General features: G+C 41.5%; 1 protein-coding gene across 1 annotated transcript in view; it reads left to right on the top strand.

Moving 5' to 3' along the window:
- Positions 1-19,431, top strand: part of COL6A3 (collagen type VI alpha 3 chain) — a 237,613-nt gene that overhangs the window by 57,963 nt on the left and 160,219 nt on the right. The window contains exons 5-7 of the mRNA XM_086956302.1: positions 2,703-3,305; positions 6,644-7,237; positions 15,034-15,651. Coding sequence (XP_086812428.1) covers positions 2,703-3,305; positions 6,644-7,237; positions 15,034-15,651 — 1,815 coding nt within the window. The remainder of the gene's footprint in view (positions 1-2,702; positions 3,306-6,643; positions 7,238-15,033; positions 15,652-19,431) is intronic.

The raw sequence follows: 19,431 nt of genomic DNA, 5'->3' as shown, positions 1-19,431 counted from the left end.
GAGGAAGTAGAGATGGTAATGACGGTTCACGATTTAGTACACACAAAGCACAGCGTTAGAAATCTTTGTTTTGCTTTTGGTCAACAACCTCTTTCATACCTTGGGATAGTTTTAACGTAATTTTCCATGGTGGATTGCTAGACTCCAGAAACAGTAACCATAATTCTAGATTGAACCGTAGGTCAAGGTTCTGAGGAATATATTACACCATTTTACTACAAATAAACAGAAATCTGTGGCAAATCTAAAACAATTGCTGGTATCCCACTTATCACAAAGGTAATTTAGTCCACATTTTAAAGAAGTTGAGTGCCTAAAAAGGACTGTGTTTTTCCCTTTCGACTTTAGTGATCTAAGCTGGGAAGGCACGCCTGAACAGACATTTTAGAATGGTTTCTGTCTGGGCAAGACAGCACACAGGAGTCATAGTTAATCCATTTTTGGTCTTGTGTATTTTGGGCAGACTGAATTCTTGCAATGTATGGATGCTGTTGGTGTGTGCAGTTGTGCTGCACCCTTTTGTGAAACGGGGAGCAATGTAGCCATAGAAAACTAACCATACATCCCGTAAGAAATTTGGACCAATGTGTAAATAAGACTCCAGAGCATGCTACTCTTAGCATGTAGGTTCAAACATGCTTTGTGAAGAAGCATAATATTTGTCTGTGATCATTTTATCTCCACTGTTTGGACTGCTTCTGCTGACTTTGTGCCTTTTTTGACCTTTTGCTGATCAACTTTGCCCAATCTAGGCACTCTAATGCCCACTGGTATTCTCCAAAATGGTAAACATATGATGGCATAAATGGATGCCAAACTGGACTCAACTGAGTAATTAGCCAATTTCATGCAAAAGGTAGCACAATGCTCCTTTTATTTTTATACCTTGGTTGACACCATGGGTTTTCCCCATTCAAGAGTAATGAAGCAGTAAAAAGAGAATCATTTCCTGGTAGCCATCTTGTCTCCCGTCAGCCATCTTGGCTAAAGCAGTCAATCTCCAGTTAGTTCTCCCTTTGCATTACCTAATTCACTCAAGTTCAGAGTGATGTCAAAATGGAGTCAACATTAACAATGTGTATATGTGATGAAGCATTTTGAAACTTTAGGGCTTAAGAAATGTATCAATCTCAAAGTCCAATTAAAATATGCCTCTTCCAACTCATACCATATTGAAGTGTTGACTCCTTGCAAGGAAGAGCTGTTCCTTTCTGGTCAGAACACTATTTAGCCAATTTGAGACACAGAGCCTGCACCAAGTCCTTCGGCGATTTGGATGCTTCTGTTTATTCAAGATCCCCAGTACTGCACTTTTGCTGTGGTTGGTGCCTTGGCACCTTCCTAGAAATGTGTGTGTTTTTTTAGATGCACAGCGACTAGCTCTACTACGCCTGGCAGCTATTTGTAAAGGTATTTCAGAGAAGGAGGTGACTTTAGCACATCAAATGAGGCACATCTCAGTAACCAGTGAGCAGTAACTGTTCTGCTACCCCTTGTAAAAGAGGGACTTGGAGGAATATATTTAACTGATATAAGAGCAGCCCAACCTTCCTTTCCACTTTATCTAGTTTCTTTGCTCAGTTGATCTTCATTCGAGCTCTTCAAATCTGCATCAATCTTGGCATCCCCCAAGGCTATTTGAAAATGTGGTACTTCATTCAGCAAGTGTCAGCAACCTCCTCACATTTAGATATTTTAGTCTCAGAAATATTTTTTCTTTGTCCAACCACCCCATAACTTCTACCCCAGCTCTACCATACTGTGGCTGGGGAAGAGGTTTGGGGGCATATTGCACTATGCAATATGTTCTCTATGAAGAATTAGTGTTACTGGAAGGCTGTTCATATTGTTGCTGAGGGTAGATTGGGTCATGTCACAAGGTAACATCAGTAATGATGCCTCTTGGTGTAATTTTATGATCACTTGATGCCTATGAATGTACTCCAGATTGGCACATTTTTGCAAGGACATCCGTGAATTAAATGTACAATTCCAAAATAAAGACATATTACTCAAACGTTCTTCCCAGTGACTTGCAGGACTTTCCAGCTTGGTATTTGGGACGGCCCATAGTAAGTTCAAAGAAATCTCAGATGCAATTTTATGGAGTAACAACAGCCTTTGTCCAGGCACAAAGTAAGGAATAATTGTGGTAGTATGCGATTTCCCCCAACAAATTTCACAGTGATGCAGGCTTTGAAAGGCCACTGCATGCACAGTACTAAAGAATCTAAAAGATAGATGTAAGACGGCAGTAAAGAGACCCATGCACTTACTCCATGTTATGGGGTCATGTCAATTAAGAAGGTAAAATGAGGCATACAACTTTATTTAGACAGTCACCTTTAAAAAATTCTGTCGCACTGGCGATTTTGTAGATCAGTTATAAACTTCTCTAGGCATATGCGCATCAAATCTAATAATGTAGATGGAACTGGTTAAAATAGGATTCAGAATCATAACATAGGACAAGATCTTCTTGAAAAGTGGCTTTAGTAACTAACATGTTTACAGAACTCACAAACCAAAGGGCAGATAGGGATTTGTGATAACAGAGGGGTAGTAGGAATATGGCTGGAGATCCAGGAGGGAAATGGACAGGATAAAAATCCATTATTTTCTATGCAAGCCTGCTTTACAGGAGCATTGTGGTTTATTGAGGGGGCATGCTTACTGATTGCTTTGTGTGTTGTTACCCACAGTTGTCGAAGTCAGCAAGAGAGACATAGTGTTCCTAATCGATGGCACGGCTGCAATGGGAAATGTCAACTTCGGCCCTGTCCGTGATTTCGTCACCAAGCTGATCCAGAGGTTAGAAATCGGACCTGATCTTGTGCAAGTGGCTGTGGCCCAATATGCAAACAACCCTAAGGCAGAGTTCTATTTTAACACTCACTCCACCAAGAAAGATGTAGTAGCAAACCTTAAGAAGCTGCGACCGATGGGAGGTGGCCCCCTGAATACTGGCGCTGCACTGAACTATGTCCGGAGTAACTTCTTCACTTCTTCTGCTGGCAGTAGGATCGCAGAGGGTGTTCCCCAGTTCCTTGTCCTCATTGCCGGAGGCAAGTCCCGAGATGACGTGACTGAGGCAGCCCGAATGCTTAAGCAGGACAACTTTGTGGCTTTCACTGTTGGTGCACATAGAGCAGATACCGCGGAACTACAGCAAATTGCCTTCGATGCATCGTTGGTCTTCACCCCAACCGAGTTCCGTGCCGCTCCACTGCAAGGCATCCTGCCCTCTGTGCTGTCTCCACTGAAATCTCTCACTACGGTGGTCACAGTTGAAGAACCAACTCAAGGTATGCATGTCTTTCAGTGTATTTTCATGACTTTAATCTCCTCTGGAGCACATTAACCGCACCATGCTCTACATTTATTTCAGGATTCTTAAGCTTGTGTTTTAAAACAGTATGAGTACAAAATGGCAAGAACCTGTTATGTGCTTTGGTGCTCACGGTGTTAAATGACTGATGTTTTTTTATCATGTGCTTCACAACTTTGACACAGTTTTATCTCTCTCAGTCACTCACCGAAGGCGTGGGATATAGATATTCACTTAGCATTAGCAACACTTACATTTTAGTGTTAGCATTTCCAAACAAAAATAACACATTTGTCATAGAATCACAGGGTGGGTTTTCCTTGGTGATCATTTAATTCCCATAGCTTCTGCTCTTGCTTTGGCCTTAAGTGAAATCCATCAATGGTGAGTTACAGGTGCCCACAGCCATGTAGAATGCCTATTTTCTAATGCAAAATATCCTGTCTGTTTGTCACATACTGTTTTAATCAACGTAACAATAACATTTGTTAACATAAATAGATGTTATTCTCTGTACTAGGATCTCATTGGTTCTTTTAGTTGTCTGACACTCTGAAAGTGATAGGAAGTGTAAGTGGGGGCCAAGGCTTTCTTATAAAATGGTCCATGCTCGGTGCCATTTATAATACACAGCCTGTTGTAGAGCTCAGTTTGATCCTTCTACTGCAGAAGGATAAGCCATCCTACCTTCAGGCAGTCTTATGACAGAGGACAGGCTAGGAAAGGCTGAAACAGAGTTAATTTGTTTCCCTTACCAACAGTGGAGAGATAACAAATGATTCTGTTCTCCTTATGTGAAAGTTGATCTTACACACCACAGGGCTCATTTACTTTGGTAACAGGAATCATATGAGGTAGCAAGCATAATTTGAAAGCTTCACTTATTAGACCCAGTAAGTGGTAAGGCTTTCAGGTAATCTGAGTGTAACATACTAACAACAAACACAAAACTTACCAATGTTTCTTTAGTAGTGGTTCCATATTGAGAAATTAAAGATCCTTGGACAAATAATCAGAATCGGTCCTTCATCCCTGCTCAACCCACTCCTGCATCGGCGCACCTGTACCGTCCTTAAATAGGACATAAGTGGAACATTACATTCACAGAAAAAGCAATCACCCACTTTCCTGACACGAGGCAGGGGTCCTTAACTTAAGGGGATTCAAATTCTCCACTTCTCACCTGCCGCTTACCCCCTTAATAACGGTTAGCAATGGAGAGAGTCCTGCAGATGTATGCATGATGGGGAGTTCTTTTCAGAGCTGGCATGGGATGGAATGCAATAAAAAGCAGAGGTCAATTCTTTTGATCTAGCAAATGTCTTGGTCGTAAAGCATGCAGGTGAACATGCATTTAAAGAAATTTGACTAAAAGAATGAAAAATGAGTGGCAACTAAATGGATTATTTTCAAAAGATTCAGAAAATAAGACATGATGAACGTTTTCTATTTATAGAGTCTCTGTGGTCTGTCTCTTTTTATTTATTTAAAATGTTTTTTTAATGTAGATTTGGGGGAACAACTGAGAACTGTAAACAATGAGAGGGGGAGCCAAATAGCAGCAGGAGATCCCTTTAGTTATTAAAAGAGATGGACCGACAGTGCTGTATAAATATATTTATAAAGCAGGTTGCTCTTGGGGAACAAAACTACTTAAAAGCAACAGCAAAAAATACTACAAGGATTGGATCTATGGCGGTCCACGGCACAGGACACAACACCACCTTGAGAGAGGTGCCAGCCATTCTGGGCTCCAGTTATCTTGAGTCATCTCCCCTGCTTTATAATGGAACACATGTTTGAAAATGATAACAGAAAACAAACTTGAAACATGCAGCAGTTTTTCCTTTCAACTTTCCTCTATCTTTCTATCACCAGCACAGGTATTTCCTTTCATTGTGGTGTATTTTTAAGGCATGTTCGAAAGAAGCCTTGTTGAACGCTCTCTCTTTAATTGGTAATGAGCCACCATAAGCTTACCAAGCAAAACACATTTTCTCACACATGCCTTCAAAATGGCGCCTGCCCTTGCTGTCTGCTTTTTGCCTTCATTTCTAATTTACTATTGTTTGTTCACGCTCTTGCTACCTATCTGTTTCCACCATTGATCGGCCTGTCTTTCCCCTCACTCTCTTATGCTCCCTCACAATTTCCCGATTTTATTGATCCGTCCATTGTTCATTACGTCTTCTGTCACCAATATTGCACTGTGGACTTTTTCCAAGTGTAGGCAATACCACATATACCTACCATGGATTATATAGGTTAGGTGGATATCCCATCCCATTTTTGGGCTCCAATGTCTGTACAACTTTTAAAAGTTCAAAGTCTGCAAATTTACGTTTGGTCTTCTAACACAACTTCCCTGTTACTCTCCTTCTGGCCAGGAGGTAAAGGCGATATTGAAAAATAATGAATGCAGAAAGGGTAGTGTTTCTCGATTGCTGGAAACGCTTTATAGATTTGTGTTCGGTTGTGAACAAGAAACCTAAGAAATGACTAGACAATAAAAAGTGATATAAGCAAAAGCTTTCATATCAGGTAATGTTTTTTTAATTAAGGAAATTTAGGGAAAGGGCTTTAAAAAAAAAACCCTACATGTTAATGCATTAAATTAGAAAGTTTTCTTCAAATACTTCCAAATACAGGAATATTTGAATGTAACACACTAGTGCAATACCATTGCTTAACTTCTTTTTTGTTTCCCTGCCATGAAAATATTTTTCCCTGAGGAGAAACTCCTTCCGCTACACCTGAGGAAAGACCAGTGTTATGGTTTTTCCTCCCCTTTTCTACACAAAGACAGATTGAGTCTCACCTTTGACCAGAGTCAATGAGCAAAGGGGATCAGGTTGGTAAACTACCTGCAAAATCTTTTTAAATATGTACAAACAAACAAGTTTGTGGCTGTTTATCCCCTTTTAAAGGAGTTTCCACCTTATAATGTCCACAACCCAATGCTTTAATATTTACTCACACCCACGATTTCACCGTTATGGTGTACTATTAGATGTGCGTAAATCTATTTAATAGTGCAAGTTCATGTTTTCTGAATTTGAATCTGCACTCCTAATGATGGTACTTTCCCCCTTCAGTGTATTAAATTGTTCTAGGAAATCACAAACACCCACAAGGGGGAAAACGATATTCTAGTCTCTCTTTTCTCTGCCAATCCTTCCTTTTCATTGCTTCTCACACCTTTTGCTTTCTTGTAAAGATATGTGTCTACGGAGTGTAAACACATGCATACACAACTTTCACTGCTAATTTGCTGTGATGTCATGTTAATTGTTTTCTATACCCTTCATGATGCAGTTCAACTCGTTAACCAAAGGGACATAGTTTTCCTTTTGGATGGATCTGTCAACATCGGCAATGCCAACTTCCCATTTGTTCGAGACTTCCTCGTCAGCCTAATTGACAACCTTGATGTCAGCGGTGACAAGATCAGAATTGGCGTAGCGCAATATAGTGACACTCCCAGGACAGAGTTCTACCTGAATGAAAATACCAGGAAAGCAGATGTGATCTCGCGTCTGGGCCAGCTCCGACTCAAAGGTGGACCGACGCTCAACACAGGAGCTGCCCTAAACTTTGTCTTTAACAACCTCTTCACTGAAGCTCGTGGAAGTCGGATAGACGAGAGGATCCCCCAGGTCCTGGTGCTGTTGGTTGCTGGCAGGTCCAATGACCAATATCTCGCTGCTTCTAATGCTCTTGCACGATCTGGAATTTTGACATTTTGTGTTGGTGTCAGAAATGCTGATAAAGCTGAGCTTGACCAGATTGCCTTTGACCCAAGCATGGTATACCAGACGGATGATTTCAGTTCCTTGATCAACCTGCAGCAGCAAATGATCTCACCATTGACAACGTATGTTAGCGGAGGTGTGGAGGAAGTTCCAACAGGTAATAATAACCTTCCCTGATGATGGCTTTAAAGCCTCAGTCTCATTTTCCTGTTTTTTTCTCATTGAACTCCTTGTTGGCATTTATGTTTTTTTTTGTAATTCATGAGCTATGGAGATACAAAATGTCTTTATCTTTAAAGAGAGAGCTTGTTTGAGGGTAGTGTGAACTGCCTGCAATTTGCAAATGTAGGTAAGGGCTCTTGACTGACAATGGCAGCATAGTTGCATAGTTAAAACCTTATTTGCATCCACCTTCCCGTTTATTGGGCAGGATGTTAAATCAGACCAATTGGTATCGAAGCACCTGCTGCTTGGCTTGTGAGCATCGGGACAGTTTATCCCCTAGGCTCTGGTGTGTGGGGTTATAAAGTATTTGCAGCAGTTGGAAAGGTGAGTAAGTTAACTTTTGTTACTCTTTAAGGTTACCCAGTAGACAGGCTCATTTTTAAAACCATGACGGATACATTTCTTTAAGTCCCCTCTCACAGTTCCAGGTCACAACATCTATGTTTTTCCATGTGTTGTTTGTTTGAGTGACTTCTTCTTGCATGAAGCTAGGATTCTCAAGAGAAAATTATGGGCCTAATTTAGTCACTAGATGGTGACCTGCTCTGCCACCAGTTTAGAGGAGAGATGTCTTCAATTCCCGTTCTCTCACCAAAGTGGGAGTTTGTTTCACTGAACAAAAATTAAATGACCCTGATGCACAGTGAGATTTTTCTTGAGTGTAGAGGGCATTTAACATTTTCCCTCTCCATTTCCCCATGACTTGCATGGCTGATATGGACAGTGAAAATGAGTGATTGGAGTCCTAACCTCAATTGGGTCAGATGATCATAGTTGCAACCCAGTTTTCCTGTGTAGATGACTGGTGGGTCAAGGGTTACAATAACCAAGCCAGCAGAGTCTCTGCTGACGGTCATCCAGAGGGCATCTCAACTGTAAATAGAGAAGGGAACTGCAGGTTTGGCAGGACATGAGGATTGCCTGTTCACACGGAGCCCCTCCTGCTCCACCAAATCCTAACTAAGACTCTAAAAGGCTGCTATTGATTCCTCGCAGTTCCTTCATATCATATTTAGGTTAAGCTGCTTCTGAAAATTGAACATATAGCTTTTAAGCAACTGAAACTGCTCTAAACAAAAGTGTTTAAAACACCCTACTAAAACATTTAAAACAACAATTACGATTACCATAAAGGTTAAGTTCCTTTTCGTAGAAAAAGGGTACTCAGAGAAACTTCTCCAAGTTATCAAACACCACGTTGCACTCATTCGGCCATATTATCATTAACGTATTTTGTTAAGACGATACCAAGGGTATGAAACTGTTCTACACAGATTCAATGAGTTAGAGACAAAAAAATCTCCTAAATACACGTGGAGATCATGATTCCATTTAATATTCCATTGATTTTCGATTTCAGATCAAAAAGAAAGAATTCCCATATATGATTCCTCAAAATCATCCAAGCATGTTAAGTTCTGTGGGCAACAACATTTTCAAAAACTGCTCCACGTGCAACACATTTGATTTAACAGTGAATTCTCAGCTACTTAATAGAACAACCAACATATGTATATATTGCTTAGATTAATAGTTAAAATAATATTTCTATGACATTAAGTAGAATATCCATATATCCTATCCTATGCCCTCCAATTATTAGTATTGTTTTTACATCACCAATCAATATTATTGAAAGACCTCTTACAATGCTAGATATGTTAATCAAATTGTTCTAATAACGTATTCATTTCTGCAGGCCTGAAGGTGCCTGACAGAGAAGTTTATCATCATCTGCATAGAGCAGTACAGCCAGAGTAGAAAGATATTGATGCTGTTCAATACACTTGGTAAATGTGACAAATGTGAATTAATCAGAATCTCGATCAAAAGCCATTCTGCTTTAAATCCATTGCACCCAGACAATCATTTGTGCAGCATTGGCTTCTAAACTCCAATCCCGCATCAGTGCATTGAAAAACTGTAGAGTACCTTCACTTATTCCCACATTAGGAATCTTCTCCAGAGTCGGTCTCTGACTACTATGTTAAATATTCATAGACTCTTCATTATCAATATGAGTATCAATTTAATTTCTATCTTCATCATAACCTTAGCATCCAAACCTGGAGTGTTAAGCTTCCTTTTGTTATCCAAATGAATGATCTCTAGACAGTTGATGTTAGCCCTTCCCTCATTTTTGACATCCCACCCCCCTATTACATTCAACACAATTTCTTCAACTAAAGAACCTTTACTTCCCACCAAGCATTTGCTAGCTTACTAACAATGTGTGTGGTTTTGATGCATTGTGTTATTGTAAATACTACAGATCCCCTCTTTACTTTCAACTTCCTTTTTGGTGAAAACTGCCCCTTGGAATTGTTGCTTACAATGCTTAGGGAAATGTCAGTTAATGGTGGGTGTGACACAAGTATGCACAGTGGTTGCATTTCAATATTGCCATAAGCAAGAGGACATTCTGTGAGATGTTGAATCCTATAGTTCATAATGAAAGATAACTATACATTGTATTTTGAGTGCTAGATGCCCTAGTCAAGGGACTAGGGCATACCTTACTCACATAAGAAGATGGAAATGAAGGACACATAATCACTGCAGCCCTTTGCCATCCATATTCTTAGATGTCAAGGAGGCCTTCTTATTGAAGCTAAAATGTATTTCTCTCATCGCCACTTCAAGATGGCCCTGGTATAAAATTGAAATACAGCTTTTTCTGGGCGTAGAGAGAGATGATTATTATTTAAGGTTCCTTTTGGGTCCTCAGTTCCTCAAAGATTTTGGTTAGTGATATTGAGGCCAAATCAGGTAATACTTAAAGTTTGGCTCAAATAGCATCTACACTGGTGATGGAAGTTCAACTTCAGCACTCATAACTTTCATGCTATGAATCCTGTATAAGTTTCTTACTGTACATCTAAAGTCAAAACAGTTGATGGCACAGATTAATTTGAGATATACAAAAGAATCTTTTTGGAGTCTTCTTATCTTACATGAACATTGTCTGCCGAAAAAGTATCCAAAAACGTGAGCTCCATTGGCATTGGTCCATTTGACATAAGTACCTTCATATGCTTCTTCCCAAACGGATGTGGTGATTATGAACATCAATGTATGGAGCAAGCCTCAACCTCATACAGGTGGGCTGGATTGAGAAATCCTTTGCCCTATGACAACATCTTCCACTTTGAATGATGATGTTTAAGGTAAATGTGTCAGAGGCTAGGATGTGGCAAAACGTTGAGAACATGAGTGTGTATAAAATCTGTTAGCATTAATAATATTCTAATGGAATTGTCATCAAAGATAAATTATGTGGGAAACACACAGGCCATCTAAAGTTATTACCCACTTCCCACCAAAAGACCTTTAAAAAATCACATTGAATCAGTACTACATATAAACTGATGTTTTCAGTTGCAGTGCAGCCTAAATGTCAGTTTCTTAGGAAGGCTTCAGTCACTGCAAAGGGTGAATTAATTCCTTTCAGCCAGACGTTCTGCATTTGGTGAAGACCTTCAATTTCTGGAATTCGTTGAATTAATTTTGGCACTTGCATTTGTTTTATATAAGGCCGGGCTGTGGCAGGACAGGCAGTTGGCTCAGTACAAAAATGGGCTCCTGTTAGAGAGATTCTTTCCTACACTAACTTGATGACAAGTGTCTCTACAATTTGTTAAACTTCTCCATGTGGAATGCTTACTGTTCAGGGGCTTTTTGGTGGCAGTAGTGCACTTCATCGAAGTAGAACTCATAAAATTAGGACTTTCTTTTTGAAGTTTTCTGCTATTACTTCGGACTATCATGTGAAATGCACACAACAGAATGGTACAGCGCAATGTACTGCATGGGAAAGAGGAGAGGAGGGAGACCTCACTAACACCTCAAGGAAGCAGAGCCACCATCAAGGAGCATCGCAGTGATCACATGCTGAAGCTAGACTAAGAGGTCCTGGGCAGTAAGTATGAGACAAACCATCTCTCAGAAATGTGCTTTGTTGACTGACTCCCTCCTGCATGAGAAACTTGGATTCTCAAAAGAAAATTAGGGGTCTTCTTTAGTCACTGGTCGGTGACCCGCTCTCCCAAAGTGGGGGCTTGTTTATCTGAAGGATCTTGATGCACAGCCCCTTTTATTCAATGTTACACACACATTCAAACTTTTAGAGCAGGTATAATCGAAATTTTTCTCCAAAATGCAAAGGAAACTGCTTGGCATTACCCAAAATCACAGAATGTGTCAGTTTTGCTCTTGAATCTCTAGAACACGAAAATCTCAATATTTTTAATTAATGCGTGGACATTTTGAAGGAAACAAGATGTTGAGCATGTGCCACCTTTTCAAATCAAAAAGAATCGCGTACATCTTTGAGAATCGTGTGCATCTTGCTTTGTCTGAGCTAGTACACACTGTACTACTCTTCCATCTGAGTTCCCTTGACCCTCAGGGCCCATTACCAGTGGGCTCCTCTGCATTCATGGCAGGGGCCCCACACTTGTGGCAGGACCTCCACAATGGGTAGTTGCAGGACGGCGGTCCCGCCATGACTGCGGGGCCTCCACCACGAGTGCAGAGGCCATTAATGAAGTGGGACCCCAATGTGACCTATTGTAAAAGACCAGTACATTGCCCCTTCTTCAGTGTACATGATACTTGAGATGCGATTTCCAGCATTGATCCATCCATCCAGCCATCCAACCAGCCATCCATTCCCCCATTCTTCCCTCCGGAAAATATCCTTCATCAAGAGAAGTATTTTATGGTTCAAGTGTGAAGGTAAACATAGTTTTTAAAATAGTAGGAGAGACACTTTTTTAAATAGAAATTCCTCTTTGTTTCCTTCATGGCCTGTACACAATGTATGTGTAATGCCTGCTCTCAGGCCAAACATATGTTGGCTATGATAGGGCTAGAAAAAAATAAGAAGAAAATAAAAATTGAATAATAAAGGGCTATTTAAAGTATTGTTTTAGTTGAATAAACTGAGCTTCATATGTCCTCGAAAAAAGAGCCCCTTTTCTACCATTTTATTGTATAACACTTTAATGCAGACAATTACAGAGGACCAGTGTCCAAGGAGCATATAATGTGTGTAGGAAGATGGAGAAGGAAATGACAGCAATTTAGGAAAACATTTGTCTTACTTTGTGAATATTAATTATACTTCCTGAAATTGACAATAAAAGGTCTGGTATCTATAAACAATATTCAGGGGCATATTCACGAGAAACAAAAACAGCACAGCACCGCAAGCCAGCTTGCTCAGCCATGCCATAAGGAAAGTGCAGGGATGCGTTGTATTTACTGCAATATAACACATCTCTGTCCTTTCCTTTGATCTCGTGCACAATTGACCGCCTAGGGCTGACGCAGGCACCTTTGCACCATGGTGTAAGTGTGTCTGCATTGTAGGAATGATTATTTTTGTGCAGTAAGGGAGACGTTCCTGCACAGAAACCATCATTGGAGGTGTTTTCCTTCTTCTATGCTTGTGGCACATAGAAAGAGAAAAAATACGAGGAGAAATAAAGATATTTCTTCGCTGACTTATGACGTATTCCCAGGTTTACAAATCCTTGTAAATCTGGAAATGCGTCAACATCCATCAGTGTTGTATGGGAACACCCACTGCAAAGCTCATGAAATGCTTCTTTGAGGCAGAGTAAGGCAACACAGCTACTTCTTTGCCTTACTCCATTTCTTTGGGGCTTTGAATGGCCTCGTAGATATGGGTCTGCACTCTACGCCGCCACTGTGTCCAAAAAAGTGAAGAAGTGGCGGCGCAGGCTCCTTGTTTATATTTTGCTCTTAGTTAATATTTTGAAAAGTAACTAACAGGCACATGCATCAACCATTTTTGCGAGCGCAAACGATGCAATTCGGAAAAATCGTCCGTTTGGGCCCGCAAAAAGGGCATTTGCGATGCATCAAGGTTCCAGGCACTCACAATTTGAGAATTCACAATTAAGTGTGATTCCTCAAATTGCGATTGCATTTAAGGAATCTCAATTTGCAATTCCTTAAATGCTATGCAAGAACCACTTAGGAATAACAATTTCGCTATAGCGGTGCAAATTATCATCAAGTTGAACTTGATGGTAATTTGCAAAAACTTGCACTAAAGTGCATTTTTCAAAGTTGTAGGTAACACACACACATGCCCTTGGGGCATGTGTGTCTGCAATATGTGTGCACAGAGCAATTTCAGGGGTGCAACAGGGTGTCCTTTTGACACCCTTGAAATTGTATGCGCAATTTGCGAGTACCCCTCCCATTCATTCCTATGGGCCTAATTGTGACTCGCAATTAAGGAATGTTTCAGAATCGCTAATTTTATAGCGATTCCTACATGCATCAGCTTTTGCAATTCCTTAATTGTGATTCCTTAATAATCGCAATTAAGGTATCGCAAAATCCTACATTGATGCATGTACCTGAATGTCCCTAGAATTCTGCTAGATCCATATTGAGCCATTTACTATTTTTCACCAGGAAACGTTTTCTATACTGAGCCCAGTTTTTTGTCTGAACAAGTCTCCTCTTTTCTTTTCCATAGTGCGGTCTCCCTTTCGAACTTCATAATTATTCCTCACCCTCCCACTGCGCAGTCTGTACATAACTTTGAACATAAAACTGCATTTTTAATTTCTAGAATCAAAGCTTTCAAAAGGCAAGAACAAATACGTTAACCTACCAGCTCTGGTTCCATTGAAAAGCTCTCGCCGAAAATAGATCTTTTTTTGTGGAAAGATTTTTTCAGCAAATGGTATCCCATAAATCACACCTCCCTGAAGTTTCTAGGATATCCGTGAGAGAAAAAAAAATGCAAATTTACTTTTTTTTTTTAAATGAAAGATGACAGTCCTTGAGGGATATGAGCAACCATTTAGTAATCAGCTGACAGATTTCATATGTATTATTAAAGCTGCGTGAAGTTCACAAATTCATAAAGTTGCGAAATGTATGGACTTTGCGCAAAGTCGCACGTACGATACTTTCCCGACTTAGTTGAGGAAACATTTTCTACATAAAGTGTTGTGTCTTTCACTTTGACAAAAAACTGTTTGCTGGATTTTTCACCTGTTTATTTTAAAACTTCACTCATTTAAGGAAGTTAATGAAATGCATATAAAAAAAACTGGAAGAAATGACCGGAAGCTAATTTACTCAGCTCCTCCTGCCCCTTTGAATTACCCATTGGAGACTGACTCTGCTATAAATACTCCATTTTGCCGATCAGTCATCGACAACCTTTTCCAGCAAAGACCTATCCCACAGTTGACAGCTCAGGACTACATTCAGAGGAAAATAATCTATAAAGATCCAACATTCAGAGTTCTAACAGAAGACATTCTGTGTATTTCCTGAACCAAGAGGAAATAAAAATGCTGAAAGTCCATCCTTTTAAAAAACATATTTAGCATACCGAAGGATCCCATGTTAGATAACTCTCATTACTGGTAAGTAGCTTTTTATTTCCGCATCAACGGCTTCAGAACCTTAAACAGAATCTCACTGGTTCCTCATTACAGCGTAAATATTTTCAATTTAGGATCACTGATGTTAACACTACTTCTTCCTAGATTTGATTTGAGTGGGATTATTTATAGGCCTCATGGATTTTTGGGCGGGTAATCTCTTGAGAAGTGAATCAATCTCCCAATCCCATTTGTCTTTTTCCTCACACCTTGCAAGCTGTGATTCGTGATTTTCTGTGATACCAGTCATTGATATACAACTTTTCTTTTGTGTGTGTGTTTTCCAAAGTTGTGGTGCGCGAAGGAGACAAAAAGGATGTTGTGTTTCTGCTCGATGGCTCTGATGAAGTGCGAAGCGGCTTCCCTTCCCTGAGGACCTTCATCCTGAGAGTGGTGGAGGGGCTCGATGTGGGTCGTGACAGGGTGCGAATATCTGTGGTCCAGTACAGCGACGACACGCGGCCTGACTTCCTTCTGAACGCGCATGCTGACAAACAAGGGGTGCTGAATGCCATCCAACGTCTAAGACACTTAGGGGGCTCTCCACTCAACACTGGAGCTGCTCTGGACCACGTCACGCAGAATGTTTTCACTGCAAGTGCTGGAAGCAGAGCAGATGAAGGGGTGCCCCAGTTCCTGATCTTGCTGACTGCAGGTAAATCCGAAGACGACGTCAGGAGGCCTTCGGCAAACATGAAGAACACAGGGGTGGTGCCCTTCGCTGTTGGAGCTGGGAATGCCGACATCTCCGAGCTGCAGGCCATCTCCTTCACACCAGACTTCGCTTTCGCCGTCCCTGATTTCACTCAGTTGGAGACAATGCATCAGCAACTGTCCAGCAGAGTGGGCCAGCTGTCCAGAGAAGAGATCAACATTCTTATCCAGACGGCCTCACGCCCCACAGCAGGTATGGACACATTTGAAAACCTTTATTTAGTTTATGTTCAGTTTAGCATGTAAGTGCAGCAGGCATTCCATAAGGGTTGCAGGCCTTCACTCAAGGCACCTTTTTCTGCGATATAGCAAAGATGTTGTCTGCTTGGTTTTGAGTAAGGTGGGTGATAAAAGGGAACTCTATTGTGCATTCTCAAATGTATTACTTCTCTAGAAGTCTTTCTTTAAATTGCAACCATAACTATGTTATTCTGGCATTAATGCGCAACAACTCCTTAAAGGCTTCCATCATGGTTTTCTGGTGGACACTTCTAACTGCAGATTTTTCACCATTAGAATTTCCACAGGCGCCAAACTGGATTTGCAAACTTTTTCAGCATTGCCCCTACACACCAAAAGGTGGCGCGACATGCTTCTGTGTGGAACTTGCTCCACCCTGGAAGTGACAGCAGGAGTCGCATATAGGCATCACCCAAGCGTTCCAACAATCAGTTCCTTTCTTTCAATGCCTTCATACTTGGACCTGAAACTAGCTCTTACCTTTTCTCGTCAGTTGACAAGTTTTCTGTCTCAAAATGTTTCCAGGGTGCACAGTAACATGTCCCTTCCTAAGAGGATAGATATTATCTGAGCCGTTCTACAGAGCCTTGTCTGGCACCCTCATGGGCACTTGGACTAATCCCCAGTTCCTGCCCACCTGTGAACGTTTGACACCAGCCGCAGGCCCACTCTTAGTGACCCTGCCTTCCTAACACAGCTCCTATGTTGAGGCACCCTGGTAGTGGAGGCATCTACTAGCAGGGTTAAACCAATTCTTTTCCTACAACCCTTCAAGACATTGAGGCAAAAAATTGAGGAATTTGGAAAGAGAATGCTTTTATCACCTTGCCTCATCCTTAGGTCATTCAACACCATCTGTTTTCTGGGTAGGAACTAGGCATGAGTGGATTTTGCGGATTGGCAATCCGCGAATTTGCGGATTTGCGAATTTGCGGATTGCCAAAATCCGCAAAATCCGGATTTTTTTTTTTTATGTTCGCACGGGTTTCTGCAAGTTCGCGAGGGTTTTGTACAATTTCGCAAATTGCGAAATTGTACAAAACGCGTGCGAACTTGCAGCAACCTGTGCGGACACAATTATAAGAGAAAGAAGCTCCTGGTCACAGGAACAGCACGGGGATTGCGCTCATGAAAGTCAAGGATGCAAAGGCCTCTACCCAGCATCACAGCTGATTTTCCACAGTAGATTTGGGAAGAGGCAAACCTGTCCAGCCTCGAAGACGCTCATGATTGTTTTTGGGCTAATGAATGAGTCACAGATTTTGAGCATCAACTAGTTCGAGCGACCATGCAAAGGCCGCCCTCTACGCTCTACCCAGCATCACAGCTGATTTTCCACGGTAGATTTGGGAAGAGGCACACCTGTCCAGCCTCGAAGACGCTCATGATTGTTTTTGGGCTAATGAATGAGTCACTGAATTTGAGCATCAACTAGTTCGAGTGGCCATGTGTGTGTTACTATGCAATCGCCCTGAAGGGCGCAGGGGTCCCTTGAGTGACCTGTGTAAGGCTGTAACTATTTTACAATGGCGCCAGCAAGCTGCCAGCGCCGTTGTAAAATAGTTACAAAGTTAGCTTGCACAGGAAGCACCTGCTTCGTTTTATCTAGTGGTTCCTGTGCAAGCTAACTTTGTAACTATTTTACAACGGCGCTGGAAGCTTGCTGGCGCCATTGTAAAATAGTTGCATGAGTGGGGGTTCAACTTTTGAACCCGTTACGTTCGCGGATTTTTTTTGCGGATTTTGCGGGAAATCCGCAAAATTCGCGGATTGCGGATTTCCCAAAAATCCGCAAAATCCGTGAGCGTAACGGATTTCCCGCTCATGCTTAGTAGGAACTCCCATGCAATGGCGGCCACCTGCAATTAACACAGGTGGGGTGAGAGGCACACTTACGGGCACTAATAAAAAACATGAGTGCCCTTAGACTCAAAGCCAAAGCTCTCAATCATAATCCGTTTTAAACTGTATTTATAACGGGCCATGATTGAGAGATCTGGAGTTGAGACTGAAGGCACTGAGTTTCTCAAAGTGCCTGTCAAAGAATTAAAGCAACTTAGTTTTAAAAAAAAGATTTAGTTACCTGTTGCCTCATGCTGTGTGCTCCTCTTCATCTCAGCAGCCCAGGTTCCAAGAGCTCCAGCAAGCATCTCCCCTCTACCAATCCAGATGCTTCTCTCAGCAGAATGAGAGAAGCACCAGAATTGGCTGGAGCACACTGGTGCAACACTCCTAGAAGTACTCAGGCACTGTGCTTGTTCTCCACCCAGCAGTCTGAAACTGTTTGGGCCGGAGTGTTTAAAGTGTGCATGTCTGGCTGGCTGTCGCAAGATGGCTGGCCAAAGTGACATGCTCATTTCAAACTAAGTGCACAGTATTGCTCTCTGCTGCTGCCCTTCCCCCACCCTAGGCTGCTGCCAGCACGATAAATAAAGTGGTAATCAATTTGTTTTATTATTATTTTATTTTTCATATGTCCTGCTCTCCAGCGGAGGGGCAACGCTCCTTCGCTCTCATGGAGGCACCACTGCTGCTCCTATGGGACATGGTCACAGAGATTTTGCCAGAAGTCTTAGAAGAATTCAGTGGCAACTTGGCACAGATCATTCAAAATTGGCAAAATGCAGCCAACCATGTCATTTGGTCAGGTCTGGATACAATCGACTGTTTAGGCAGAGCAGTCTGTACTATTCTGGTGCTCCGGTACCGCACAAGGATGAGAACCACTGGCTTTTCAGTAAATGTTCTGGGGCTTACAACCACCCTGTAGGAGGTCAAATCAGTAATTTCGCCCATAGGTGGAGAGATATAACATTCAAAAGAATAGTACTGTAAATGTCCAACGAGCCTACACCCTGCCATTCCTTTCCATCCGCCACACCTTCCACCCAGCAGAGCAGCTATAACAGGACCATTTGACCACTTTCTTGTAGGAAGTTCTTGCTCATTTGGACAATTAAGCCTGCAAGAAATTGGGTTATTATTTGGGGTGAGTGACTGCCCACCTCAGGGACTAATCACAACCCTTGTCAGGATGAAGCCTCAAAGTTACTAAATTTAACTAAGCTCAACTCCCAGGTAGATATGGTGTAGAGAAGACAGGTTTTACTTATGACACAGTGTAAAGCATGTGTGCAGTACCATAACAGTGATAAAATCGAAATGCAACTCAATAAACATACCAAACCAAATTCGGAAAATAGAGTAAAACATAATAAACAAAATTACACCAAGATGACAGAACTTCAATAAGTGATCTGAATTTTTTACAGTTTCAAGTAGGAAAAGAATCATAAAGAGGCAATGATAGTCAGTGGTCGGGGTAGACCACAATCTAGTCACAATTTAACAATTTAGATACACCAACCAGGTTCATCCCGGTCAAAGATTTTACCTTTTGACTTTAGTCTATTATCTCCACTACAGAAGTACAGGTCTAAAGCCCCTTTGGACCTCTGACGAGGCGCTTAGAGACTCACAAGGTGTCAAGTAGAGGCCAAACGCAGGGTCCAGTTCAGGTCCAGTTGCTACTAGTCTACTGGCTGGTTGCAGGAAAATTCAAATGATAGCTTATTGTGTATTTATCAGGAGGCCAGTCTTGTGGCCCTTGAAGTCCACTTCCTTGTCCTAGGTACAAGAGGGAGAGCAGGCCTTTTCCCCACTCTTCTAGGTCGTTCTCAGGTATCAGTCAGCAGGTTCAGACCTCTTCAGATCTTCCACATGTCCAGGAATG

Source organism: Lissotriton vulgaris, chromosome 2_1 (genome assembly GCF_964263255.1).
Source record: "Lissotriton vulgaris chromosome 2_1, aLisVul1.2, whole genome shotgun sequence".
NCBI lineage: Eukaryota > Metazoa > Chordata > Amphibia > Caudata > Salamandridae > Lissotriton > Lissotriton vulgaris.
The sequence above is the reverse complement of the archived record's forward strand: the minus strand, read 5'-3'. Positions and strand labels throughout refer to the sequence as shown.